Source organism: Fonsecaea monophora, assembly GCF_001642475.1.
Source record: "Fonsecaea monophora strain CBS 269.37 chromosome Unknown Scaff156, whole genome shotgun sequence".
Classification (NCBI taxonomy): domain Eukaryota; kingdom Fungi; phylum Ascomycota; class Eurotiomycetes; order Chaetothyriales; family Herpotrichiellaceae; genus Fonsecaea; species Fonsecaea monophora.
The window spans coordinates 1-25,119 of NW_019174087.1; the positions used below are offsets into that span (position 1 = coordinate 1).

The window sequence follows — 25,119 nt, forward strand, 5'->3', positions numbered from 1 at the left end:
ACCACCACCACCACCACCACCACCACCACCACCCTGACTGAATTCCCCACAACACGAGGCTGTTGGGCCAAAAGGGGCTTGAGGGGGTATAGAATACGGAGTATTCCTCTGTAGTATTGAGGCGGGGCTGGTGTAAGGTTGTGTAGGATGTGGGGAGTGGGATTGGACAAGTGGATTTGTATCTCTAGGAATTCTCCTAGACATCATTACTCGGTAGCCTGACAGGAGAACCGTACATGTCCATCCGGTATACTTATACACAGCTTGGAGGGGGTACAGTGCGAATGGCTCAAAGTCCAAAAGTTTTTGTCAAGAATCCATGAACACGAGGAACTGGGGACCTCGCCCTCTCCCCCGTCCAATGGTAAGCTCCAGCGAAATAGGCGTCAACAGCAATGACCGGCGTCATGCATGTGAGGTCCAAGGGCGGGGAAAGGAAAAAAGAAAAAGGAAAATCTTGGGTGCTAGCCAGCAGCACACACGGTCGATTCTATTCTCACGACTCTCCTCGAAGTCCTTTTGTCTTTCTCTCTTCTCCAGGAACGACTCTTGATTACATACACAAGTGAAGATCCAAGATGCCAATCCCCACCGAAATCGTCGGGAGTCTTCCTCGACCGGCGTACCTCCAAAAGGCCTTTGCCGACTACGACGCCGGCACCATCACGCGCGACGAGCTCGTCAAGGCCCAGGACCGGGCGGTCGAGGACTCGTTGAAAAACCTCGCGGCGACCGGGGAGGCGTTGATCACCGACGGCGAGCAGCGGGCGAGTTCGTTCGCCACGTACCCCATCACCGACACCCTCGGGGGCACGGGTCTGTCAGAGAATCTGGCTGCCGACGGGCAGTACTTTGCCATCTTTGACGATGGCCATCACCGGCAGCTGCCGCGCCTGGTCAAGGGCCCCTTTCGGTACAAGACGTACGCCTACGAGAACCTGAAGCGGTCGATGCCCCTGGCCGGTGGACACGCCATGAAACAGGCCGTCATCGCCCCGTCCATGATGTACCTGCTGTACCCGCTCGATGGGTCCGTCGAGGGATACTCCCGCGAGGACTTTGAGAAGGACGTCGTCGCCGAGTGCGAAAAGGACATCCGCGGCTGTTTCGCCGCTGGGGCCAAGCGCGTGTCCATCGACTTTACTGAGGGTAGACTGGCCGCGAAGAATGACAAGAGAAACCCCTGGACGGGGAAGCATTTGTTGCAAAAGTTCATTGACCTGAACAACCAGGTGCTCGGTAAGTGGGTCTGATAGCTATGATGTTCATGGCGAGAAGAAATCCTTTTAGACGTAGAGACAGGCACACAAGAGATGTGGTCGCACTTTGGCTGGTATACAAGTTTTTTGATATGTTACTAACATGAACTCCCCTCCCCCATGGGTGGTGGCGGTGGCGCGATATACAGATCGATTCACACCCGAAGAACGCAAGAACATCGGCATCCACACCTGCCCCGGCGGGGACTGCGACTCGGTGCACTCGGCCGACGTCGACTACCACGAACTGCTGCCGTCGCTGTTCCAGATGAACGCGGGCTACTTCCTGATCCAGCTGGCGTCGGAGAAGAACAAGACCAAAGTGTACGAGGAGATTGGGCGCACGATCCGCCGCGACGCCCAAGGTGTCAAGCAGGTCGCGTTTGTCGGCGTCGTCAACCCGCTCAACCCGGAAGTCGAGACGGCCGAGCACGTCTGCGAGGCCCTCGTCGAGGCGGCCAAGTACATCCCGCCGGACCAGCTGGGCGCCACCGACGACTGCGGCTTCAGCCCCTTCAGCATCGACGTCAAGCCCAAGCACAAGAACAACCCGGACTATGCGCGCGAGGTCGCCTTTCAGAAGATCGCCAGCCGCGTCAAGGGGGCCAGGATGGCGAGTGAGCGGCTGGGGTTGTGAGGTGTCGTCTATTTAGCACATGGATGGGGGATACATCCCAGATGGGAGCACACTAGACACATGTGTATCCCGTAATTACATAAAAGTCGAGGCAATCCCAAAAAGTTCATCCCAGTCTTCGGTTGTGGTCGCAAGCTATCCCTACGTGGGCTTATCTAGTACCATGAACATAGATCATGATCTTTGAACAATTTCGGAAAATCAATAACAAAAGAGACTTGGCTAAATATGTGTGTAGGGTAAAGTACCTTGTACTCTGACATGCATGGGTTTGTCGATGTTCAGCCTTGCCCCCAGATGTTGTCGAGTCTCAGCCTTGCAGCCAGCCAGCCATATTCCCCGCCTGCTGCTGCGCCCTTGCTCGCTTGCTCGCCTCTCCCCATCTCTTGACAGACCACATTCCAACCACGGTGTTATCTCCTCGCAACCTCAACATCTCCTCTATCATCCACTCCTGTACTCGTGCATATCCCCATCCAAAAATCCTCAAACCCGAAACTCCCCAACTTTGACACGAACGACAAGCGACCTCTCCTAAATCCTGCTTGCGTGCTTTGAACTTCACCTCCCCCTCAGAAGCGAGCAAGTACATAAACCATGGATAAACCTCCTCCGTCTGCGAAACCGTCGCCGTCCCAGGGAAAAGCAAACTACGTGTCCTCGTCGGGCCATGTTCTAGAGAGGTAATTAATCCCCTGCTCCTCCTTCTCCGCTTCACCTCCTCTCGTTCTACAACCCCTTCCAGTCCACACTGTTCCCTATTCCATATAAATAGCTATATTCAGTTGATCTTTGGCCTTTGTTTAAACCTACCCATCTACCCCAGTCGTTCGTATGTGTGCATGTGCTGACTTATATATCAGACCACCCCTCTCCGCCCGCATCTCCCGCTTCTCTGACGACCTGTACAACTTCCTCGGCCTGTACCTTGTCTCCCTCTTCTCGCTGGACCCCTACACGGCCGCGCAGAACAGCCAGTTCAACACCCGCGGCCGGCCCAACGCGTATCAAGACCGTCCGCGCTGGGGTGCGGGGAGTACTACACGACTCGGCGGCGGCGGCGGCGGCGGCGGCGGTGGTAGTGGCAGTGGTGGTTCTTGGGGAAGAGGTGGAGGTGGTGGTGCCGGCGGTCCTGGCAGTGGGTCGAGGAGGATGGGAGGGATCGACGACGTGCGCGGCCCAGAGTGTGGAAGTTGTGGGTGATTACTGCGGTCGAAAGAAAAAAAAATTGGGCACAATCCACAGTGAAGATACGATTGGTTTTCCCCCCTGAGTGGGACGAGGGTGGAAGAAAGGGAAATGAGATCATACAAGAATAAGAGGAGAAGACGGTGTCCGATGCCCGAACCTCGACACTCGAGGAGAGCTGACAAAAAGGACGAGGACAACGACGAAGACATGGTTTCCCAGCTTCTTCTACTCGATGGTGGGGATATCGGTGGTTCGTCTCTCCCTCTCCGTCCAAGGCCCTGTCTGCCGGGACCCCCAAAGCATCGAACATTTCAAACCGGCAAAAACGACGGGGCTTTGAGAGACGGCACGCGATCGACGTGGACCGTTATCGCAAGGAGAGCCGGTCCACTCTCTCATGAGTGACGGAACTGCACCACCACCACCACCATCACTACAAACACAAGGGCATTTTTATAACGGAGCGCTGGAAGGGTTACTGAATGGGCGTAAGATATCAGGCAAATACACAAAGTAGTGTGATCCCAAACTGCAAAAAGCGGATCTCTACCAATGTGAAAGCGGGCAAATGTAGAAACGTATCAGCAACACTGGCCTGAAATTTCTTCGTTGTCGAGATATCGAGACATTCCCGATCAAAGAGGTCGTGGATAGATAGACAATGACCCAAAATATCCCTTCGCCCTCTTCACCTTCATACGTATATTATCCCAAGGAAAATATCAAGTACCGAATAATGCCCTAGCTCGTACAAATCAAATCTTTCCAATCTGCACCTCCTTCACGTCTATATCGCCCGCCAAATCGGCGGTCGCCGTCTCTCCCCTGCCAGCTCTCCTCTTCTTGAGGACATTCTCGATAAATGCTTCCCCGGCCTTGTAACTGCTCCGCACCAGCGGGCCGCTCGCCACGTACAAGAAACCCATTTCCAGCGCCCGCACGCGCCACTGCTCAAAGACGTCCGGCGTCACGTACTCGTGCACGGGCATGTGTCTCTTTGTGGGACGCATGTATTGGCCAAACGTGACCACGTCGACGTCGACGGCGCGCAACTCTCGCAGCGTAGCCCACAGTTGATCCTCGGTCTCGCCCAGGCCCAGCATGATGGATGTCTTGGTGATGAGACCTGGTTGTGCTGCTTTGGCGGCTTTCAACACGCTGAGCGATTGCCGGAATGTTGCTCGGCGGTCGCGCACCTGAGGCGTCAATGCCTCGACAGTCTCCACGTTGTGCGCATACACATCCAATCCTGACGTCGCAACAAGTTTGACCATGTCCAAATCCCCCGCGTAGTCGCCGGTAAGACACTCGACCAGAATAGCGGGCGCCTTGGATTTTATTTTGCGCACCGTCTCTGCAAAGTGGTGCGCTCCTCCATCCGCCAGATCGTCTCGGTCAACACTTGTCAGAACGACGTAGCCTAGACCCCACCGCGAAAGCGCTTCGGCCGTATGTTCTGGCTCATGCGGATCCAACGGAGGAGGAGCCTTTGACGTCTTGACACTGCAGAAACGACAACCCCGGGTGCACGTATCGCCCATCAACATGATGGTCGCCGTGGCCGCGGACTTGGTGCTCCCTCCCCAGCAGTCGGAGATATTGGGACATCGGGCCTCCTCACACACAGTATGTAGATTCAGACCGCGCAAATCATTTTTGATCTTCTTGTAGGAGGAGCTGTCCGGGATCGGCGTCTTCAGCCACGAGGGCAGGCGGGTGATTTTTTTCTGCTTGCCCTTCGGCCCTACGAGGGCAGTCTTCAGGGCGTATGCTTCCGAGGGTTCCAATGGCGGCTCCTTGCCTGACACAAAGTCGGAAAACGAAGGCCCGGCATTGAGCTTGTCGGCGAAGGTGGTCGCACGCACTCGTGGCTTGCTGGTGGGGAGGTCATCAGTCGTGGTGGCGAATGTCCGCGATGCAATCGAGGCTGATGTCGAGGTGGCAGGAAGGAAGACTTTGAACGGAGAAGACCATGGATGGCCGTTGAGACAGCGGTAGCGGGGGACTGTAGTAGCCATGGTCGAGGGTGATGGAGATGATGGCAATGGTCCTGGTTTGAGATGTAGCAGTGGCGGGACAAAGGGCGTTGACATATTCTTGCGGTTTGAATGGCTCAAACGGGTCAATGCCGCTTTTACAGCCCTATTTTCTCGTTGGCGGCAACAAAGCCGAGATCGGTCAGGCCTGCGATTTTGTGTCTACATATGAAAATTAAGCGACGTTGAACGACGGAGTATTCCATCTAACCACCACCTTGACCATGCTGCCATGCTGCCAGCCTCAACAGACTTGCGATCTCCCTTTTTTCACTCATCACCGCTCCATGAACCTCGTACTGCCACTGCCAATCCCTCACGTCATGTTTGGAAGAATACTGGATCTTGCCCCACCGTCAGGCTGATCACCGATTTCGTCTTGCAGGGTTCGTATGGTTATTACGCCCGGATCGGCCAGCATCTTCCTTGGCCGCTTCTTACGGTTTGATGACATCTTGCTCGCCGGTCATGAACATGATGCTGGCCTTGATCAAGACACACAACACATCAAGCTCAGCCTGGTCCCGTGGAGCGTACACTATGAGGAAGGTGTCTCCAATACCCCACATATTCTTCAACCCACCGAACCACCACGGCTGAGTTCTAGCACATCGATGCCGTTGAGCCCAACCCCGTTGGATGAGAATTTTTGCATCCGCTGGTGAGAAGTAAAGGTGCAGTGAAGTGTCTCCATGGATATGCCCTAATTCGCCGTTGGCGACGGTTGCAATTTGTGGTAAGTTGTCTGGCTCCGCAAGTATGCTCGGATGCACAAAGAGTGCATAGTGGTGTTTCTCGACAACCGAAACTCGTTGTTGCAGCAGGTTGGGATTTTGCTGGACAAACGACGAGAACATGTCAAGTACACGCTGGCCAAAGGTTAGTTTGGAGCCTCGACACCACCACATCACGGCAGTCTATCACATGGACTGCAAATACTTGGGGCTCACTCACCGAGTTCATTTCTTGACTGGGACACTGACTAAACTGCCTTTGAGGCGCGATGCCCAGAATGACTGGCCGTTCCCCTCTTCGAGCCGGCAGCGCCATGATCTCCTTGTGAGCACCATGGTCCGGATAGTCTCCAGTCCACGTGGTATCCCGAACGGCGAGAGTGAACGGCCTGACCAGAATGTGGACTTTGAACCAGCCAAAGATGTCATGAGAGGGACCGCCAACTCCCAGGGATTTGAAGAAGCGATAGTCTTGTATGCACCACCAGAGGAAACTGGCCAAAGAAAAAGCGACCGCGAGGTAAGGGAGTACCGGACTCACCCTCTGAAGGGCAAGAGCAGCGGGGGGATGAGGGTCGGTAACGTTGGGAAGGGTATAAACATCCATGGCTGGGAATATCGGAGAGGGTGAAAGAGTTGGGAAGGAAAGGAGGGAGAAAGCAATGGTCCTCGACAGGCAGTTTTATGTGCGAGAAGCGAGAGGTAGTGGGCGGTGTGACTATGGTCGACTCGAGGGATAGTCGAACGCCGACGGGTTCAGATTTCCTGGCTGCGTTGTTGAAATGCATGTGAGATCTCGAAAAGAGAAGGAGGTTGCACGTTGTTTTCGGGCACATAGCACGTATCGGAAGACCTACCGCCAAACTAAAAAACCAACGGACGGTCAGTCTCACACAGTAGCAGGAGGAATTAAAGCGCAGTCCATTGGCAGAAGAGCCAGAGGAATGACGAGGCATCATGCTCTGATGTAGCAGGACCAGATTGTGGACCCTCATTTGTCTCTCGGGGGGATTGACTGATGCCCAGTGACGCAGGGCAGCCTCAGAATATGCGTGAGGTCACTTGGACACTGCACAATTTCTCGTATCGTCCTCCTCTTTCGAGACGTGCAGCTATCCATCAGCCCGCTTCTTTAGTTCGACTTCTCCGCAACGCGTGGGAGTGTAGGTCCTGGCCTGGCTTTCTCGAGGAATAGGCTATGAGAGACGGTGGGATAGCCGACGGTCTGTTTGGTAGGGGGTTTGTGCCTGGGACTGGGGGAGAAGAAGCTTCTATTCCTCTTCAGATCGAGAAAACAAACAGGTTCAGGGTCTCCCTTGGTATTTTTTGAGAAGAATGGTTGAGGACGTGGGGGGAAAGCCAACTCGAGCGTGGTGGGAGCGTGGGTTGTTCAAAGACGCAGGCCTGGAGTAACTTAGTTAGCTGCACTATGTCCGGAAAAACCGGGACTTGCCTCGCCAGCCAGGCACCACCCACGGCACAACCAACCAAGCAGAACCCAGGCACCACCAGCACCACAGGATATGCTGAGCTCAACGCAGGACTCTCCGCAGCTAAAAAGTCACGCGGGATGTTGACCTCAAGCACCTGAGGCACCCAAACGACGCCGCGCCATGACATCAGCCGGGGATGGTTAGTAGCCCTTGACCTCCTCTTCTCCCTGCGTTTTCCTCCGAGTTCATTGCCTGTGTGCCTGACCCTGTCAACTCCACGACGCGGTTGTGCTGGAGATGGAGCTGGAGCTACGTGATTTTTGTGTGGTTCGCGTGCAAGACAGGCGGGAGGAACTTCCAGGCACCAAAGACAGTTTGTGAGACCTTGGTGAGGTGTTCTTGCCACTAGGATCGACGGAGAGTGCTCACGCGACGTGCAAAAAGGCTGACCGTATGACTACTGGTAGATTAAAATCGGAACACCATGAGGAAGAACTGCCCCGTCTGCGGCCGCGCCCTGCGGTGTATCGATTGTCTGGGATCTGATCCAACGGGGCTCGGTAGCGGATTCAACGATCCGAGTCCGGGGTAAATTGGCTTAAAACGAAGTCATGGTCAGAAATAGGCTGTGGCGATCGTTTACAAGTACTGCAGTAGACAGGACAAAAGGACAAAGGCAGTGGCAGAATTTAGGCGAAGGACTTTGGTGTTGCGGTGGTGCTGGAGGGTGGCATTGGTGAGGCTGAAAAATACTGGGTAAGAATCGCACATTGATGAGAAGAGGGCATCATTTCAACAAAACAGATGGATTTCCTCTTAGCTGGATGGTCATCATTTATAATGATAATCTTCTGTTGTTGGACGCAATGGTGTCCGTATCCTCATTTTAGCATCAGTTGCTCCCAATGTTAGAGGCACCGCCATCGATATGAGTACTTTGGTGAGATCTGGGAGCGCGTGTGTCCGTGTCATTTCTCCTAAAATTGGATGAATTGATTCTCTCCAAATTGCAACATCATGGTGCGCTCTTTTTGCCCGAGACATGACAAACTTGGTTGACATTGGTGATGGTGAGAAACGCTCATAGTTTCAAATTCAGCAGCTCACATGTCGCATCGTATCGGCAAAACTATTTTTCCGCAACCGCATGTCTAGGCTCAGAGAAATCATCCCACCTGCGACGCCTGCGCTTCTGCCTCTCCTTTTCCCTCTACCTAGAAAAATCTTTTTCCCAAGGCCTGGACTCCAATCTCTACTACTGGTAGTTCTCCGAAGAAACTCCCCTTGAATGCCCGAGAAGTCAAACAACTACCCAAAGTCCACTTGAACCCTGATTGATATAATTTCACGCACCACAACACCAACCAACACACCCACAATCTGCGTCATCCACCTCGATTTCTTCATCTCTATTGCCCGCCAGAGCCGAGCCTAAACCAGACTAACGGATTCGCACCCACCACCGACCAAACTGCGCCTGTTCAAAGGAGCGCATTCTCCCCCCTCCCCTGCGCCCAGGCCACCACCCAATCCACCAACTGCGGCGACTGGACTTGTCATATGGTGTGCTTTCCAATACAAAGTTGTTTTCGCCTTCATCCTTCCATCCCCTGCCTTGCCGATCCACGCTATTACATACACTCGGAGCTGGTGACGAACGTCGAGAGATCTGCCCTCGCGCTTCCTAAAGCACAGAAACTCCAGCTTTTCCCCCCCTTTCGCCATCCAAATAATCAGTGAATAGATCCATCGGGAAATTTCACACAATTCTTCAGCCTCCTCGATCAATCCAAGTCCTTCACCGTGGCGTCCTCAAGCCTTCAGACTTGGTCTTCTGATCTCGTACGAAATCTCAACAACCTCGCCCAACCGATCCTTCGACACTTGCCGGCCGATTTTCACAACAACGTCAATCTTCTCCTGACAGAGTACTCCACCGCGTCCTACACGACCCTTGCTGCCCTCATCCTCTCCCTCGTCTATCTTGTTGCCCGCTATCTCATGAGTAGCTACGGTAGCTACGTCGCCTACGGTGGTCGTAGTGGGGGTTCGCCTTACACCAGCAACATCGTCGATCCGTACACTCGCAACCTGTCTAATCACTTTGAGTACATTGACGCCGATCATGGCATGCTTCAAGAGCCGCATCGTCACTCTGTGTCCAGACTACATGAGGTGCCGATAGAAGACCCTGATGCTCCGGATGTCATCCTTGTGCGATACATGGCCTCTCTGTTTCCTGTCGAATTCCCTCCATATTCCATCAGTGAGGAGACCGCCTATGTCGGTCAACTTCGAGAAGCCGTCGCCCGGTACTTGCAGACGGATCCCAGAAGAGTGCGACTGGTGTACAAGAAGCGCGACCTAAAGCACGATGGGTGGCCGTTGCGAAAATATAACATGAAGCAAAACAGCGAGGTGGCAGCCATCAAGACCGAGGCGATACTGGACTACAGCGATAGAGATAGTCACTCATCGGGCGGTGAGGACGTTCCTGAGCAAAATCCTCGGCGCCGGCCCCGTGCTGCGTCTTCGGTCAGACATCGTAGCGACGAAAATCTGCCACAGCAGAGACCTGCGGCATCGTCCAGTTTTCTTCATCCCAACGGGCACGTTTCTTCTGGGACCACGTCCGAACGACAGTCTCGCACCAATTTAAGACCAGAGCCTGATGATCGGCCCGTGCGACGCGAGCCGTCTCGCACCCGGGGAACGTCACCTCGACCGTCGTCCACCCCGACACCTATTCCCACCTCACTGCCTGCGGCGGACCCGAACAGTCCATTGGGAAAGTTACAGGCCCTTTCGGATAACTACCACGAGCAATGGCTTCCTCTCTGCCGCAAGTTCATCTCCAACCCCCCTTCTTCGGCGCAAGATCGGGAGAAAGAACACCGCAAGTTGAGTGAGAGCGTCATGACGCATATTATCCTGAAAGCGGACGCAATTGACGTGGATTCTACGGAAGCACGTGGATTTCGAAAAGGCCTTTTGAACGAGATCCAGGAGACGATGAAGAAGATAGATGCGGTAGCCAAGGCTTGAAGACGAGGGTGCTTGTTTAGGTTCAGTTTGCATTGTTCCGGCGCAGGATATGCACTTGTCAGTGCTGGTTGGATGAGTCTTTCGCTGATACTCTGTATGAGTGAGCATCGCGTGTTTCATATGCGGCGTGGATTAGGTGTCTCTGGCAACTTTTGCATGGAAGGTTTGCGACTAAGAGCAATGATGTGAACGATAGAGATGGGTTATCGGGCGACGACGGAGCATTGCATGGGAAAGCATTACACAGCAGCAAGACGAGATGCGTGGACATCCGAGCGACTGGCATTAGCACATAATAATTGGATTCGTTAACCACACTTCGTCGAAGGCTGTTCTGAGCATGCGTGATAAAGATCAAGCCCAAGCAGCCGGCCGAGCCGGTGTCGAGACTCGAGAGGAGCTAACGATGCAGGTATGCAATGCAGCCACAGGAACGAGACTGGACCAATTCCTATTTTGTTGTTGACTGTTGAAGGCCGTATGTGAAGAAATTATACAGTATTGACCATCAATGTGTCTTGTATGGAGCCATGTCGATCATGTCGATCATGTTGGAAAGAGTTTGATTTGAATGCAAAGACGAGACATGCAAGCATGCAAACATGTAGATGGGGCACAGGGCGCGTGGGCTCATCTAATTCATCGATTAGGTATTATCTTCCCGTCTTTCTATGTACCAAGTTAAGGTGCATCGCACATGGCGTTTCCTCTTCGCTGGACTTTCAAGTGAGCAATGTTTCCTAGTCGTGGACTTATCTACCTATCCGTCTATCTGTCGCAAGGCTGCCTACTTCTCGGCCCCTGGTCCCGATTCCGGAGCAATCACTACATGTCTCCTTATCCGAGTACCATGCTCCATGAAATTGGCGGTATGGCTGGCTGGAATGGCTGGCTAGTCCCCTTCTCTAACGAAACCTTGGAGAGTGTCGGCTTTGGAAGAAATACCTCCATTGAGTCGCCGAGTTAGACACCATATTAGGGGTACGGTAGGGATATCCAATTTCGATGGATATACACGGTCATTGCCTGACTTGGCAGTCCTTGAAAGTATATTATACCGACTACTTGCCATATAGTGGATTTCTCGGAACTCGGAGCTCGGGACATGCAGAAACTTGTACTCCGCGACCGCAAAACATTGCTGCAACTCCGTACTCCGTAGGTAGCCAGAGGTACTTTAAGTCTACCTGCAGCCAGCCTCGCGACAATGTCCCAACCTTCTCCGGCAAAGAGCCTTCAACTTAGCCTGACTTTTTACTTTGACTTGGCTGGGAAGTCTGGTGCACATTACATCGACCCTCGACACGGCACAGGTATCTCTTACACGTGCCGCATCGTATCATCGTGTCATGCATACAGCCGGCGCGCGCAGATCCCCAAAAAGCCAATAAACATACTCAAAATTTGCCCGTCCTGAATTCAACCCAGATCTCCCAAGAGTGGGTTTTTCTAGTTGTCAGATGCCGATTAAAAGGGAATCTTGCTCGTGGAGGGATCTGCTCCTTGCTGGGAAGATCTTCATCATCCATGATTACATTGTCCGAAACAGCGCATGCACGCAAGCCACTCGAGAGTTTTCTCACCTTCCCACTTCCCACCTCCCCCAAAACACGCGTCGCTTGGATCAGGACATCCGACGATGCAGGAAGGAAGTAAGTAGGTAGGTTGGTTGGTTGGTTAGTTGGTTGGAGGAAAGAAGTACGACGCGTTTTTCCCGCTGCTCCGCTCGTTATACTCTTACTCGTTCCCGTACCTGTGAGTGCGAGTGAGTGAGAGAAAGGGAACAAAAGTGTTTATATCAGGGCTGTGTCGTCTGTTTTTTGCGAGTGGTCCCTTTTTCCTCTTCCCTTGTCCCAGTCTTTCCTTTATTTCCCAGTCATCCCGGAACAACTTCCCATCCATTCATTTACATTTCTTCACTCCAATCTCTTACGCTAGGACAACGTCATCTTCAATATCGCCTTCCAGTCACCATGCGCTTCACAGACATTGCTGTCCTCTCCCTCGCCGCCACCGTCCTCGGACAGGGCCCAGGACAAGGCGGCCGTGGCGACGGTCCCAACGGCGTCGGTCGTCCAGGCCCAGGACCTGAACAAGGACCAGCAGGAGAAGGACCACGACACCACCCCCGCGCCAACCGGCCGAGATTTGTCCCCGGCCGGGGCAGGAACACGCAAGGAAATCCGCCATTGAACTCGGGCACGGTGGGCGGCCACTGCCTGAACGACGCCGACGTCGACGTCCTGGTCAAGGGATACACCTACCTCCTGCAGTACCCCGGCGGTGACGACTTCAATGCCACAGCCAACGCGATCCTGTCGGACAAGTTTGAGGTGTGGAGCGACTCGATCAACACGCTGGGGCAGCGCGATGTAAGTTCCCAATTTCTTCTTTCCCCCTTTCCTTGATATCATATCAAGACCCATCACTGACCACTTGTCTTCCTTTGTGTGCGAATACAGTTCAGCTCAGCCGCCTACCCGTCCCTCGAGGCCTTTATCGCCTCGCAGTCGGTGACGCCTCCCTTGCCGACCGTCGAGACCCTCTCGACCGCCTACACGTGCGACCAGATCTTCTGGCGCTGGAACGCCTACGGCATCGGCAGCGACTACATGCGCGTCCACGGCTTTATCGAGTTCGACGTCGACGTCTCAAAGGTCCAGATCGACACCGTCTACTCCGAGTTCAACACGGCCGCCTTCTGGGTCGACCTCGGGAACCCGGAGTGTCAGCCCTCGGCTCGCAAATAGGGCCCAGCCTCAAGCTCAGTCAGGCTCCGGGTTATAGAGAGGGCAAGGAAAAAGAAGCAAGCAAGCAAAGGCGCAGTTGGGGTTTGGGGTTTTTGGCTTGGGTTTTGGGGAGAAGGAACAGTGGTAATTTCAATTTTCATCTTTCAATTTCACAAATGCCATTTCGGCGTGGGGTTTTAGAAATGGGAAATGGGCTGGACAGACGGGACAGACAAACGGACAGACGAATACTATAACGAGTACGAAACCAATACCACCCGGCAGTTGAGAGGCGGTGTTGCTGAGAAACCTAATTTTTCAACTCCCTTTTTTCTTTGAGAAATTCTACAATAATTTAATCAACTCGACGGCTTTTACGGTCACGCATCCACGGCGCCCATGCGACAGGGAAGCTTCTTTCATCGAATAACTCACTCATTAGCACAAGGGACGATGCGAGTCTTCAGCAAGTGAGTGAGAGTCTTGGAATGAAGGGGTGGTTGGGAGGACATTGGAGGATATTATTACTACGATGATGACGATTATCACGACGGCCGCGGCGTTGTCGGTGGTGGTTATCATCTTTCAACTTTCTCATCCGTGCAATGTTTGCGTTGAATCCGATCGACCGACAGATCGATAGATCAATAGTCAGACGACTGCACGGATACAATTTCAAGATTCTTCCTGCACATCGGATGTATTCTTTTATTCGTTTTGAACAGTGTCATTTGACAAGTCGACATTCATTCCTCATTCACATCTTTCCTTCTCTTCGCAACCCTCCTTTTACATATGTCCCCCGTCTCCAAGACGTAACAGTGGCACTGACAGTGATAATAACAGCAAGACCATGGTCCTGCAGAATCACATCTCGGACAATAATTTGGTCAAAAAGTCCCGTCTGACAACAGCGCCGAATCTGTAGCAGTAAGAAAAGGTCAGCAGTGAGAACACCATGTCATAGATACAGATAGGATCATAATTAGGCGGAATGACGACTGGAGCTGAGAGTGGATCGGTCCAATCCTCCAAACGGTATACATTCGATGGACGCGGACAGATGGCTTACGTACCCGTAACACTTGACGTGGGCCACCAGCCTCTCAGCCATTTGGTTCAAGCCCTGCACCATCAACGACGAAAAACCCGGCGACTGCTGCACACAGTGCCATACTTGGATTGGCGTTAGTTCCGAGGCCTGGTCGATAGGTAAGTCGTCCGAGATATTAAGCAGTCGCTCGAGGGTCGCTTTTGGGGCGGGCCACGTAAGAGCGGTAGAGGAGGAAGGAGAGGGAGTCGAATTTGGGGGTGAGAGTGGTGAGGCGTATTTGTTGATGTTTGTATACGACGTCGATTTGGGCGGTGATAAAAAGGATGACGAGGCTGGCGATGAAGATGATGGAGACGGATAACAGCACAGAAGTGCCGCCGACGCTGTATGGACATGGCCATGGAGAGGACTGCTCGAGGTGGTATCGCCGTTGTCCTCGTCCTCGTTCTGGCGGAGGTGTGGGAGACATGGCGATTCGAGTCTGTAGGTTTGGGTTTCATCTCTTCAGTGCCGTACATATGCAGCGCGTGAAGGGGAGGATATGATAATCTGTTATAACATACTTGAGCACAAACTCCATGGCAACAACCACAGCGTCGAGGTGGGCCACAAGGACTGTCGTTGCGCTTCTATCTCGGCCCAGAGAGGCTGAATTTTTTCCAGCACTGGGCGGCAGGAAGCCAAATTCTTGCTTCTGCTGGACATGCATCTGGACAGGCTGGCCATTCTCCGTCTCGATCCAGACCAGAGTGCTCGAGGAGCTGCTGCTGACAGACGCACCCGCTCCGCTCTCCATCCAGCCATTGGGCGACGAGAGGTAAGCCGGCCGAGCTGAGTTGCCCATCTCAGATGCGAAGTTGAATCCTCCGAGTCCGGTCGCATAGCCGCCTCTATTCGCATAGGCGTGTTCAGTATGAGTCAAGGAAGCCGACTTGTGCAACTCGGCCTCGCATTGTGCAAGTTTGCTGTTGGCCGCCGCCAGATCTCGCTCGAGTCGGTCGACTTCAGCCTGCAGCCTCGCTTCGTTGGCTTGTAAGCGCCTAACGGACTTTTCCAAAACCCGAAGGTATTGGTCTCGTCGTTCGCGAAAGGTCCTGGTCAGTCGGATATACCGTGTTAGTCAATCCAACCTCGTGGGCAGCGAAGATCTCCAGATCGCAGCCGTCCGATTCGCCTGATGCGACAGTACTAACCTCTGGGCCTTGCGCAATTGTTCACGTCTGTTCGCAACCTTGTCTGGATAGGATCTGGGTCAGGACATGGTTTTTCTTGGAGACGAATGCGAGGTACGGTCGGCAGGTACATACCCTCCACGGACCTAAAAAGTGGTCGGAATATGTCCGACATGGCTGCATCTCAAAGCAGACACAGATGTCGTCCTCGTTGATAGAAGAGTTGGACGCGCATGATAACGAGAATACAGGAATGAGGTGAAGTCATTGAAACCATCGAAAACAACGTCCGAGTCGAGAAACATCCACAGTTGCAACGGCGGCTGACTGCCGTTTCGCTTGTGTCTCAGGCCCCGCGGCGATGGGCCCCTGGATTTGACGCCTCGTGAGTGGAGCCTCATTCGCTTTCGCTCTTCGCCTCTCGCGGACCCTCGATGGATAATCATTTTCTTCCTGTTTGGGATTAGCGCAATTTGCTGCTGCCGACGCCATTCTCGGTCTTGTCCCAAGAAGGAAATAAAATATTGTATAATCCACGATGAGAGACACAAACGCCGAGGGAGAGATTCACAGCCGTTGTATCGACTGACACGTTTTCCCTTCCCGTGGAGATTACACAGGAGTACAGGTGCCGAATAATGTGTCTCTGAGAGGTTCGAGGAGTGTTGTCGCGGAGATTTTTTGCCATGCCACGAAGTATAAAGTCGGCAGCAGATGCGCATGAACGGAGAGAAAAGACAATTCAGCTTCCCACAAGACAAACACTGCCAACCTGAATTCACTTCATCTTTTCATAGGAGCCTAACGCTGGACGTTGACAATCTGAAGCGACAAATATGTTGAACAATCTCCTTTCAACCTCGCTGCTTCTGGCGGCATCAATTGGCTCCGTCTGGTCCGCGCCATCACCGCACCCTGGCAAATGGGGGAACCCTCATCCAAAAGGGGCTCGCGCGATATATTTTATCACCAATGATGCCAGCAACTCTGTCGCAGCAGTGCCCGTTGCCGCCAATGGCATGCTCTCCCAAGGTTCCCTGACTCCGACTGGAGGGGAGGGATCAAATAGCGTCACTGCAGACAATGAGCCGGCAGCTCCTGACGCTTTGATATCGCAGTCTGCTTTGACAATTGCTGGAAACGTATGTGAACCCTTTTCAGCATTGAAAATGAGGACATATGGAATGGCTGACGAGATGAACAGAATATCTTCGCCGTCAATGCTGGAAGCAATACCTTGTCAATGCTATCGATTGACTCACGTGACCCGACGAAGCTCACCGTAGTCGGTGCTCCCGTCAGTCTCCCCGGTCAATTTCCCAATACTGTCGCAGCGTCAGCCCGCAATCGACTTGTCTGTGTTGGGACCACCGGCGAGGTCAATGGTGTTTCCTGTTCATCCTTCTCGAGACAAGGTCTCGGTGCGATGGACAGCTTGCGCTCCTTTGACCTGGTCCAGACAACTCCTCCTGTTGGTCCGACGAACACAGTGTCCCAAGTCTTCTTCTCAGAGGACGAGTCTCGACTGTTCACGACGGTCAAGGGTGATCCACCCAACAACAACACGGGGTTCTTCTCAGTCTTCCCCGTGCAAGGAGGAAATTGGCATATGAGAGCAAGTCTTTCAATGACGGATACACGCAGCTCCCCGGCAGGAACAGCCGTTCTGTTCGGCTCGGAAGTCATTCGTGGCACGTCAAATGTCTTTGTGACTGACGCGTCTTTTGGCGCTGCTGTTGTGTCCGTGGACCCGGCGAGTGGCACGGCGTCAACTGTGGCAAAGCAAGCGGTGGATGGTCAAGCTGCCACCTGCTGGGCGGCCATCTCTCCCAAGACTGGGACTGCATTCGTCGCGGACGTGGGCGTCAATCGTCTTGTGGAAATGAGCTTGACAGACGCTAGCATCATTTCGACTCTGGACCTATCAGCAAACGGGGACCCGGGACTCATCGACTTGAAAGCGGCAGGCAACTTCATCTATGCTCTGTCTCCAGGCAATGGAACTACACCTGCCGCAGTGACTGTGGTGGATGTCTCTGGAGGGCCGGGTTCGGCTAAGCAGGTTCAACATTTCCAGTTGGACTCCATGGGCGTCGACAAGAACGCGCAGGGTATGGCTGTTTTCTAAGCCGGACTGTTCTGAGAGACTGATGCTGGAGTGGCAGTGGGGCAGTGTCTGGTACACGGTTTCCATATGGAGGAATTTATCTTCTTGTTACTATTCTTGGCCAATTCGGAGAAAATTTAGAGAATCTGAGGTGCATTCGAAGCGCGGAACCGAAGTGGTGGGAATAGGGACATGGTCCGAGCTGTAACCACGCTTGACCTTGACAGAGCCTTGTGTGCATGTACATTCCAGGCCATTTGACCCCAGACTTCTCTTGTCGCTTTCGCACCGATACATCCCCGCAACCCCGTGGGAACTGATGAATGCCCAGCAATCTCTCGGCCGCGACGTTACAGACCTCGGTCCTGGGGCAAATGGTTGTCTAGACGAGGAGACTAGGAGCAATTTGTGGGGTTAGTGGCTTTGTTGTAAATCCCCCGCATTGCTGGATTTGTGGGAAAAGGGGGGCGATGATGGACGAGAGATATGCGATTATTTGTTGTGGGGAGATCGGAAGTCGCGCTCCAAGGTCTAGATTGCTAGATTGAGCGTGTCGTGGGAAGTTTGAGATTGGGCTGGTTGATACCACAATCCCAGCACCAAGCAGGAAGAAGGATTCGGTGGTGGTGGTGGTGGAAATGGTGATCCGGACCAGTCAACTGGGATCCACCGTCAGCCCCTTGAGGCGCATAGGGGCACAGGGGTTTGCTGTTGGGCTCATATCCCAGTATATTGCAGAACTTCAATAAATTGCGGCTTTGACGGCCTGCCAGCACATCATGGTAGTACCTTTACCAAGTATGGTCGCAGATAAGAAGGACGCAGGTAGAAAAAGTGGCCATTGGCAGGTCTGCCAAGTTGGTGTCAAAAGTCGCAGTTTCGCATCTGTTGGTGGCTGCCATCGATGTCCCACAAAACAGCCACCAACTCTATTGATCGCCCTCCAACTTCCCACCACAAGTCTAACCAAGTCACCCAAATGTCCACCTTCATCCCTGTTCCCCGCATGCAGATCGGATATCCCGGCCCTATCAGAGGGGATCGTCACGGCCAGCATTGGCACGCGGTAATGTCGGTCTACAGAACGCCTTACAACTACAAAGACGCTACTCGTCCCTCCCTGCCTGTGGAGTGACACGACCGATGTGACCTACACTACCTATCGAGCACTCGAGAAAACCCACCGCCGACTTTCACGCAGACATGACTTCTCACGCGGCTGTTGAGGGCGGTTTAGGCAAGGCTGCTCAGCCCAATGAAGCCGAGCTGGTCTCAGTCGAGGACAAGAGAGAACTGTCGAGTGAGAAGCAGATTGAAGACGTTGACGGAAATGACCAGAACCTCCACTACGACGAGGTGGATGTCGAGCCAGAGCTTCATGCGAGAACCTATATTGCCCTTTTTTCCATGTTTCTCTTGAATATGGTTCAAGTTGTGGCGTTGCAGGGCCCTCCGGCTGTGGTATGTATTTGTCCCAGTTTGATACCTGGAAAAACTGTGCTGAATGTCTACATCACAGCTCGACTTTATCGGCGACAGTCTCAACAATCCCAAAACTCAGACCTGGGTCCCCAACTCTCTTTCACTTGTCCAGGCTGTCCTGGGCCCTGTCATTTCTCTTGCCTCAGACACCTTCCAAGCTCGAAAGAGCATCCTCGTGGGCTCATGCCTCATCTCCCTTATTGGGGCTGCCATCTCTCCGGGCTCAGGCAATATCTACAGACTGATCGTGGGCCAAACGTTGATCGGCTTTGGTTTCGCAGCAGTGCCGCTCGCATACTGTGTTCCCAGTGAAATCTTACCGAGGAAGTGGAGGCCGAGTAAGTATAATGGCCAGTCCTCCATATCTCAGCTGATGTGTTTGTAGTGGCACAAGCATGCATGAACATTGCTGCATCTTTAGGTGCTATTCTCGGGCCTATGTCTATCGGCGCTCTGACGAAACGTAATGCAGAGGACGGATGGCGCAAGTTCTACGTATGTTCCAAGATTACTGTGCACTATTAGCGAATACTGACCAGTATCAGTGGATCCAAGTTGGCCTCTGGGGAGCCACCGCTGCAGGTATCCTCGTGGGATATAGACCACCAAAGAGACACACCAGGCTCGACCACCTCTCTTTCTGGCAGAAACTGGGCCACATCGATATCCCCGGCTGTTGTCTTCTTACAGCCGGTTTGTCACTGTTCCTCACTGGTCTCAATCTCGGAGGTAACTTGTACCCTTGGACGAATTCACGCACACTCGCAACTCTCGTTGTGGGCATTGTCATCCTCATCGCCTTCGGCATCTACGAGTGGAAAGGCACCAAGACTGGGATTATGAACCACACTCTGTTTGGTGGGGGCAGGGCAGCGGGCCGCACATTTGCCATCTGTGTGGGCTTGATCTTTATTGAAGGCATCCTGCTCTTCTCGTATATCGTCTTCTATCCTGTCTTGTAAGTCTTCCCCTGCTCCATGCCACCACATACTATGGTCGGAGACTAATCACATGCTTGCAGAACAACCTCGCTCTTCGAAACGGATCCACTGTTGCTCGTGTCTCGAGAAATGCCCTTCTGGGTTGCGGGCGGCATCTCCACCGTGATCTGGGGTTATGCAAGCACCCGATTCCGCACAATCCGAGAACCACTCTTCCTGGGTTACTTGATCTTTACTGGCGCCATCATTGGATGGACTACGATTCAACCAAAGGATAGCACTAATGCCGTGGTGATGAGTGGTCTCGCGGGCTTTGGGTTTGGAGCACCGCTCATCCTGATCATTGCCGGTGTCCAGCTGTCCACGCCACACAGCCTGATAGCAACAGCAACAGCTGTAACCACCTCGTCTCGAGCAGTGGCAGCCACAGTCTTCACGGCCATCTATGCAGCTGCGCTGAACACTCGACTTGGCACTAATATACCCAACGGCGTCGCAGGAGCGGCCGCAAAAGCAGGTCTCCCAGCCAGTTCTATCCCGACTTTCGTGGAAGCTTTGGCGGCGGGCAACACGGCGGCGCTGAGTAGCATCCCGGGCGTGACACCTGCCATCATCGCCGCTGGCGTTGCGGCGCTCAAGCAAGCGTTTGCAGACTCGATCCGAGTGGTTTACATCATCGCCGCGCCGTTTGGGGCACTGGCGTGCATCGCGTGCTTGTTCCTGGGGGACTTGCGCAAGACGATGAACTATGTTGTTGATGCACCGGTGGAGGACCTGCACGCGAAGAAGCACACTCATCATCATCACCACCACCATCACGGTGAGAGTCGGGATACCGAGCATGAAGCGTAATAGAGCAGGTGATGCGGTGGAAACACAGAGAAAATATGCCCATAGGGTTCCAGCCAAATAGAAAAGCAACGGGCAATTTTCGAGGAAGAGGCTATTGGCCACAACGTGGATGAAAGTCTACCTGTCTGTAACAGAGCAATCCAAAAAATATGCGGCTCTTTCAGCCACCCAAGCTAGGTAACAACTTCATGCTCCTCTCCTCCTTGACTTTATATGACTCGTGTGTTTTCTTGGTTCCTAGTATCCTTGAGGTACGACCCAATTCACATGTTGTTGTTACTGTCTGGGTGACTGTTACCCTTACGGTTACCAGTCCCAGTCCCAACCCATCATCCGCTTTTCTCTGGCATTGAATCTAACTTATTACTTTTAATCAGCCCCCGGCCAGCCAGACGTGGAATACCTTTCACTTGACTGGGGAGGGTGCTTTAGTGGGTGGTGCCCCGGTAGTGTCGAATCGGTGTTTTTTAGGTAGTGGTTCCCTGACGGGGTTTCAATTTTCCTTTCTTCCTTTTTTTTTCGTTGCGCCGGCTATTCTATCTTTGGTATAAATGCTATAAATGCTATAATGTAACTGGTATATATGATATGTGCACCGAGCCGAGTACCCCGTACGGGGTATATGTCCCACAAGTTGGGTTTAGCGTATGTGATACTTGGGAGATGGTAATGGTACCAGTTAAGTGGCGGCGGCCGCTCAGTCGACCTGGGCGGGACATATACGCCACGTTACGGTCGGGTCTCGAACGGGCACTGTCATTGTCTCCGTGTCGCCCACATCTCGTGACCACGCTTTGCCCAACCCCTGAGCACATTATTCTGGATCAACCAGAGCCTGCGTGTCGTTGCCATCTCCTCACCATCCTGGCCTGCACCTTCGCGAGCGCGGTCTTCCCCGCCTCCCACGGGGACGGTGACGGCCGTGGTGGCGCCAGGGCCAATTCCGACAGGGACGACAATAGCCGACGAGGAGGACGGGCGCCGGGAACTACGATGAGTCGAGCAGGTCAGAAAGTCTCTGCACTCGGCCCAGCTGGTGGTGGTGTAAATGACAAAGTTGCCGAAGCCGTGCAGCGGGATGCACGCCGCCGAGGTCAGGTAAAGGCCGTAGATTTGGTGGTTCGGGGAGATGAAGTTGTTGTAGACCCTGTTGACGCTGATGGGGACCTGTTGACAGCAGATGAGATTAGTGCTTGGAACGTGGTACTTAGTATTTGTGTCGGCGTCGTGATTCATTGGTTATCATCAGGGCATATTATTTTGTTCTCGCGGAAAGGGGGGGACGGGAGGAGGGAAGAAGGGTAAAGAATTCGGAGTACTGTACGGCTCTTGCAACATACCCAGGTAATGAACAAGACAATCGTGCACAAAAAAGCAAACTTGGCGTATTTCCAGTGTATCCGATCAAAGCGCGACGACGACCTCCGCCGCGGCGGGAATCGGTCCGGTGCCACCCCACGGAGCATCGTCTGGTCGGAACCAGATCGGTCGAGGGTGACTGTCGGAGACCCTGGCGTGGCAACGATCGACGACTCGTGCGACGGCGGCGATGACGGGGGATGGTGAGACTGAGACTCCAGATCCAGGACCTCGCGCGAATGGATGGGCGCGAGCGGCTCGAAACCCTTGAACTCGGGCGATGACGGCTCTGGCCCTGCGTTGTTGTTGTTGCTGCTGTAGGGCACATTGGACCTATCCGAGTCTCGCGTCGCCGATGGTGTGGACGACATGAAGGCCCTGGCGAAGGACGAAAACCGGCGTTCACGTGGAGGTGGGTATCCGTCTGGGCCTGGCTCGTCTTGGTACAGTACACATTCGGCTTTGGCCGATTTGACCTTGCGGCGCACCAGAAGGATTTGTTTGCCGCTTAGAGCGAAGAGGAATATGGCGACTAGGATGAAGCACCTATTCCAGGCCCAGTCAGTATGTAATTAGGTTGCGACTGAGACACTCCATCGCCCTCAACACCATGCCAAACTCACCAAATGGGCACATAAAAGGCTACCAGACGCAAGATCTGGGATTCTTTGGCGATCCAGCACCACATGGTCGCCGGCCCATAGACAGACTTGCCATCGGGCCTCCAGCACAAAAACACCAAAGCCGGAATGAACGGGAGAATAAAAGCCAGCAATATCGCATAAACGTCGACCCTTTTGAGCTCGGTGGCATTTCGTTTCGTTCGAACAGTGAGAAGAACGTTGAACGCCATGATCATGACCTAAACACAACAAAACCCTTGTTAGCTCAATCAACAAAAAGGTGGTAACCAAACGACGGTGGGTCATGCCGTACAAGTAACGGATCCGTCATCACAAACCAAGTAATGAAAAACCCCTGGGTTTGACACCACGCAGATTCCCTCCCAGCATTGATCGGATGAATACCCCAACTATACGCCGAACACGCAAAGATATTGGCAACGGCGATAGAAAAAGCAAGACGGTTCACAGGTTTTCGGAGCGGCGGGTGGCTGATGAAGCTGATTATGGTGAAGCAGGAGCCTGATATGGACAGACATGATGATATGCGGGCGGCGATATCGATGGCTCGTAGCTGATCTGGAGAGAAGGTCTGGTTATATTCGGACATGATCTTTTCGACATTGTCGACCACGTGGCTTAAGCCATTGAATTCTTGTTGTGTTTCTCCTATCTCTTTCTCGCTCAGGTGACTAACGGCGACAGGAGGCTATCAGGTAGAGGCGAGATCACAAGGCATTGGGCTGGTGTCGCGCCGTGCGCGGCCCAAGGTGGGCGGGCGTGGTTGTTAGGACTCGGCGGCAGCTGTTGGCCCTGATTTATATGCTCCCGAGAAAAAGTCGTTGGACACAGAGAAGCGGCTGAAAAATGAGGTTACAATGAGACTGCACAGAGAGGAAAGAGCTATGACTTGTTGGTGATCGAGGACGGACTCAGGTGATGGAGATGCCGAGGGGAAATACGAGGGAGACGAGACTCTTTCATGTGCCTTCTGCCATTCTAAGGGAGCCGGCGGGACCGGAGAAAAGAAATCCAGCATGCAGGGACTGGCGGAGGGACTGGCATTGGTGGTGTTGACACATGCCCAGTGACTTGTTTCGTGGGAAAGATCGGGAGCAATCGCCAGAAGGATTCAAGAGGCGGGGACGGCCTTGACAAGGTTTGAAGGTGATTGATTGACTCGAGGCATCGACAGCTTGACAAGCAGAACAAATGGACGCGCTGGACAAGCTGAGCAGGCAAAGGTTTGGGCAACTTGGGGCCCCGGCATGAACTGCGGCAGGAATCCGTGACAAGTAATTAAGAAGCGCCATGCCCATATTGGTGCTTGCAGTGAGTGAGCAAAGACGCTTGATTAAATAATCGCCCATTTATCAAATAGTTTGCGCTTTTCGGGTGAGCGGCAAAGGGAGAAGAAAGATTGGGAGGAGTAATACGAGGTAAAGAGGGAGGTAAAGGCGTAAAGAGTGACAGGCCTGGTCCAGACTCTTGATGGATGAGATTCATCTCTCCCCTTTTTGGGCATCATATTTATATTATTATGATTGTTTGCATTGCATGGGATTAAACCATCATCACATCATGGAAAGGAAACAAGAGATCTGCAATGGCCACCAAGGGACTATTATCCCCAGCCCCATCAGACGCTCTGTCATTCTGCTTTCTCCAACCAAGTGCTTATTGAGGTAATAATTCCTCCTCCTTTTTGGCGCCAGCGGTGACAGGAATAGCAAGTCCACCAACCACTGACGGGGCTGAGAATACAAGCTCATGGTAAACGACAGCAATTCGGTCACCGGGGATTGTTAGGTATCTATTTACCTCGTAGTTTCTTGGTAGATGGCTAAGGACATGGATATGGGATATGCATAGCAAAATACCACTCTGCTAGCAAGATGCGGTGAGAGAATCTTGTCTCTTCTCGACAAGAGAGTGAGAGTGAGGGATTATTTTGTCTCTGTCTTCATCTTTATTATTCTCCATCACCATCACTCAGAATCCCGTCCCGTGTTGGCAGCCATATCATATTCCCAGTCATGGACGACCGCATCCTCTTGCCCACCGACAAGGTCACAGCATTGCTGAAACAGGATCATTTCCCCGTCGCCGATGACGAAGAAGACGACGAGTCTGAGAATGGACAACTCCGAGAGATGGTTCAGCAGCTTTCGAATCCGGACAGCGTCCTCGCCCGGCGCGTTGAGGAGATTAGCATAGGATCGCCTGCGATGCGAGAATATGACTACCGCCGGCAGTTTGATGAGGAGGAGGACGACGACGAGGATGATGATGAAGATGGTGATGACGATCATAACCATGACCATGACGAGGAGAATGATGACAACAGTAACAACGACGAGATTATCGCGATTCTGCCCAACGTGCTGGATTCCGCAGCACTCGAGCGCATTCTCAACAGCGTCAAGAACCTTCGCACCTTGTCGTGAGGATATCTCTAAAAGCAA

At 53.1% G+C, this 25,119-nt stretch overlaps 11 protein-coding genes across 11 annotated transcripts; 7 read left to right on the forward strand and 4 right to left on the reverse strand.

Annotated features, from left to right (window-relative positions):
• Positions 1 to 578: 578 nt before the first annotated feature.
• On the forward strand, positions 579 to 1,896 carry AYO21_11365 (hypothetical protein; the record flags this gene model as incomplete). Its single annotated transcript, XM_022661260.1, has 2 exons — positions 579 to 1,239; positions 1,409 to 1,896. The coding sequence occupies 2 exons, from the start codon at positions 579 to 581 to the stop codon at positions 1,894 to 1,896; spliced, it is 1,149 nt and encodes a 382-aa protein (XP_022506408.1).
• Positions 1,897 to 2,493: 597 nt separating this feature from the next.
• On the forward strand, positions 2,494 to 3,099 carry AYO21_11366 (hypothetical protein; the record flags this gene model as incomplete). Its single annotated transcript, XM_022661261.1, has 2 exons — positions 2,494 to 2,579; positions 2,760 to 3,099. 2 exons carry the CDS (start codon positions 2,494 to 2,496, stop codon positions 3,097 to 3,099), a joined length of 426 nt encoding a protein of 141 aa, XP_022506409.1.
• A 743-nt stretch (positions 3,100 to 3,842) lies between these two features.
• On the reverse strand, positions 3,843 to 5,105 carry AYO21_11367 (lipoyl synthase, mitochondrial; the record flags this gene model as incomplete). Its single annotated transcript, XM_022661262.1, has 1 exon — positions 3,843 to 5,105. One exon carries the CDS (start codon positions 5,103 to 5,105, stop codon positions 3,843 to 3,845), a length of 1,263 nt encoding a protein of 420 aa, XP_022506410.1.
• A 455-nt stretch (positions 5,106 to 5,560) lies between these two features.
• On the reverse strand, positions 5,561 to 6,464 carry AYO21_11368 (hypothetical protein; the record flags this gene model as incomplete). Its single annotated transcript, XM_022661263.1, has 2 exons — positions 5,561 to 5,992; positions 6,078 to 6,464. 2 exons carry the CDS (start codon positions 6,462 to 6,464, stop codon positions 5,561 to 5,563), a joined length of 819 nt encoding a protein of 272 aa, XP_022506411.1.
• A 1,310-nt stretch (positions 6,465 to 7,774) lies between these two features.
• On the forward strand, positions 7,775 to 10,335 carry AYO21_11369 (hypothetical protein; the record flags this gene model as incomplete). Its single annotated transcript, XM_022661264.1, has 2 exons — positions 7,775 to 7,878; positions 9,066 to 10,335. The coding sequence occupies 2 exons, from the start codon at positions 7,775 to 7,777 to the stop codon at positions 10,333 to 10,335; spliced, it is 1,374 nt and encodes a 457-aa protein (XP_022506412.1).
• A 1,973-nt stretch (positions 10,336 to 12,308) lies between these two features.
• On the forward strand, positions 12,309 to 13,085 carry AYO21_11370 (hypothetical protein; the record flags this gene model as incomplete). The annotated part of the gene is made up of 2 exons (XM_022661265.1): positions 12,309 to 12,707; positions 12,798 to 13,085. 2 exons carry the CDS (start codon positions 12,309 to 12,311, stop codon positions 13,083 to 13,085), a joined length of 687 nt encoding a protein of 228 aa, XP_022506413.1.
• A 1,208-nt stretch (positions 13,086 to 14,293) lies between these two features.
• On the reverse strand, positions 14,294 to 15,465 carry AYO21_11371 (hypothetical protein; the record flags this gene model as incomplete). Its single annotated transcript, XM_022661266.1, has 4 exons — positions 14,294 to 14,501; positions 14,682 to 15,212; positions 15,312 to 15,354; positions 15,426 to 15,465. The coding sequence occupies 4 exons, from the start codon at positions 15,463 to 15,465 to the stop codon at positions 14,294 to 14,296; spliced, it is 822 nt and encodes a 273-aa protein (XP_022506414.1).
• A 661-nt stretch (positions 15,466 to 16,126) lies between these two features.
• Positions 16,127 to 17,418, forward strand: AYO21_11372 (hypothetical protein; the record flags this gene model as incomplete). Its single annotated transcript, XM_022661267.1, has 2 exons — positions 16,127 to 16,432; positions 16,495 to 17,418. 2 exons carry the CDS (start codon positions 16,127 to 16,129, stop codon positions 17,416 to 17,418), a joined length of 1,230 nt encoding a protein of 409 aa, XP_022506415.1.
• A 1,182-nt stretch (positions 17,419 to 18,600) lies between these two features.
• On the forward strand, positions 18,601 to 20,672 carry AYO21_11373 (hypothetical protein; the record flags this gene model as incomplete). The annotated part of the gene is made up of 5 exons (XM_022661268.1): positions 18,601 to 18,858; positions 18,917 to 19,217; positions 19,265 to 19,374; positions 19,425 to 19,837; positions 19,901 to 20,672. 5 exons carry the CDS (start codon positions 18,601 to 18,603, stop codon positions 20,670 to 20,672), a joined length of 1,854 nt encoding a protein of 617 aa, XP_022506416.1.
• A 756-nt stretch (positions 20,673 to 21,428) lies between these two features.
• Positions 21,429 to 22,884, reverse strand: AYO21_11374 (hypothetical protein; the record flags this gene model as incomplete). The annotated part of the gene is made up of 3 exons (XM_022661269.1): positions 21,429 to 21,839; positions 22,013 to 22,577; positions 22,655 to 22,884. 3 exons carry the CDS (start codon positions 22,882 to 22,884, stop codon positions 21,429 to 21,431), a joined length of 1,206 nt encoding a protein of 401 aa, XP_022506417.1.
• A 1,806-nt stretch (positions 22,885 to 24,690) lies between these two features.
• AYO21_11375 (hypothetical protein) lies at positions 24,691 to 25,101 on the forward strand (the record flags this gene model as incomplete). The annotated part of the gene is made up of 1 exon (XM_022661270.1): positions 24,691 to 25,101. One exon carries the CDS (start codon positions 24,691 to 24,693, stop codon positions 25,099 to 25,101), a length of 411 nt encoding a protein of 136 aa, XP_022506418.1.
• Positions 25,102 to 25,119: the final 18 nt, after the last annotated feature.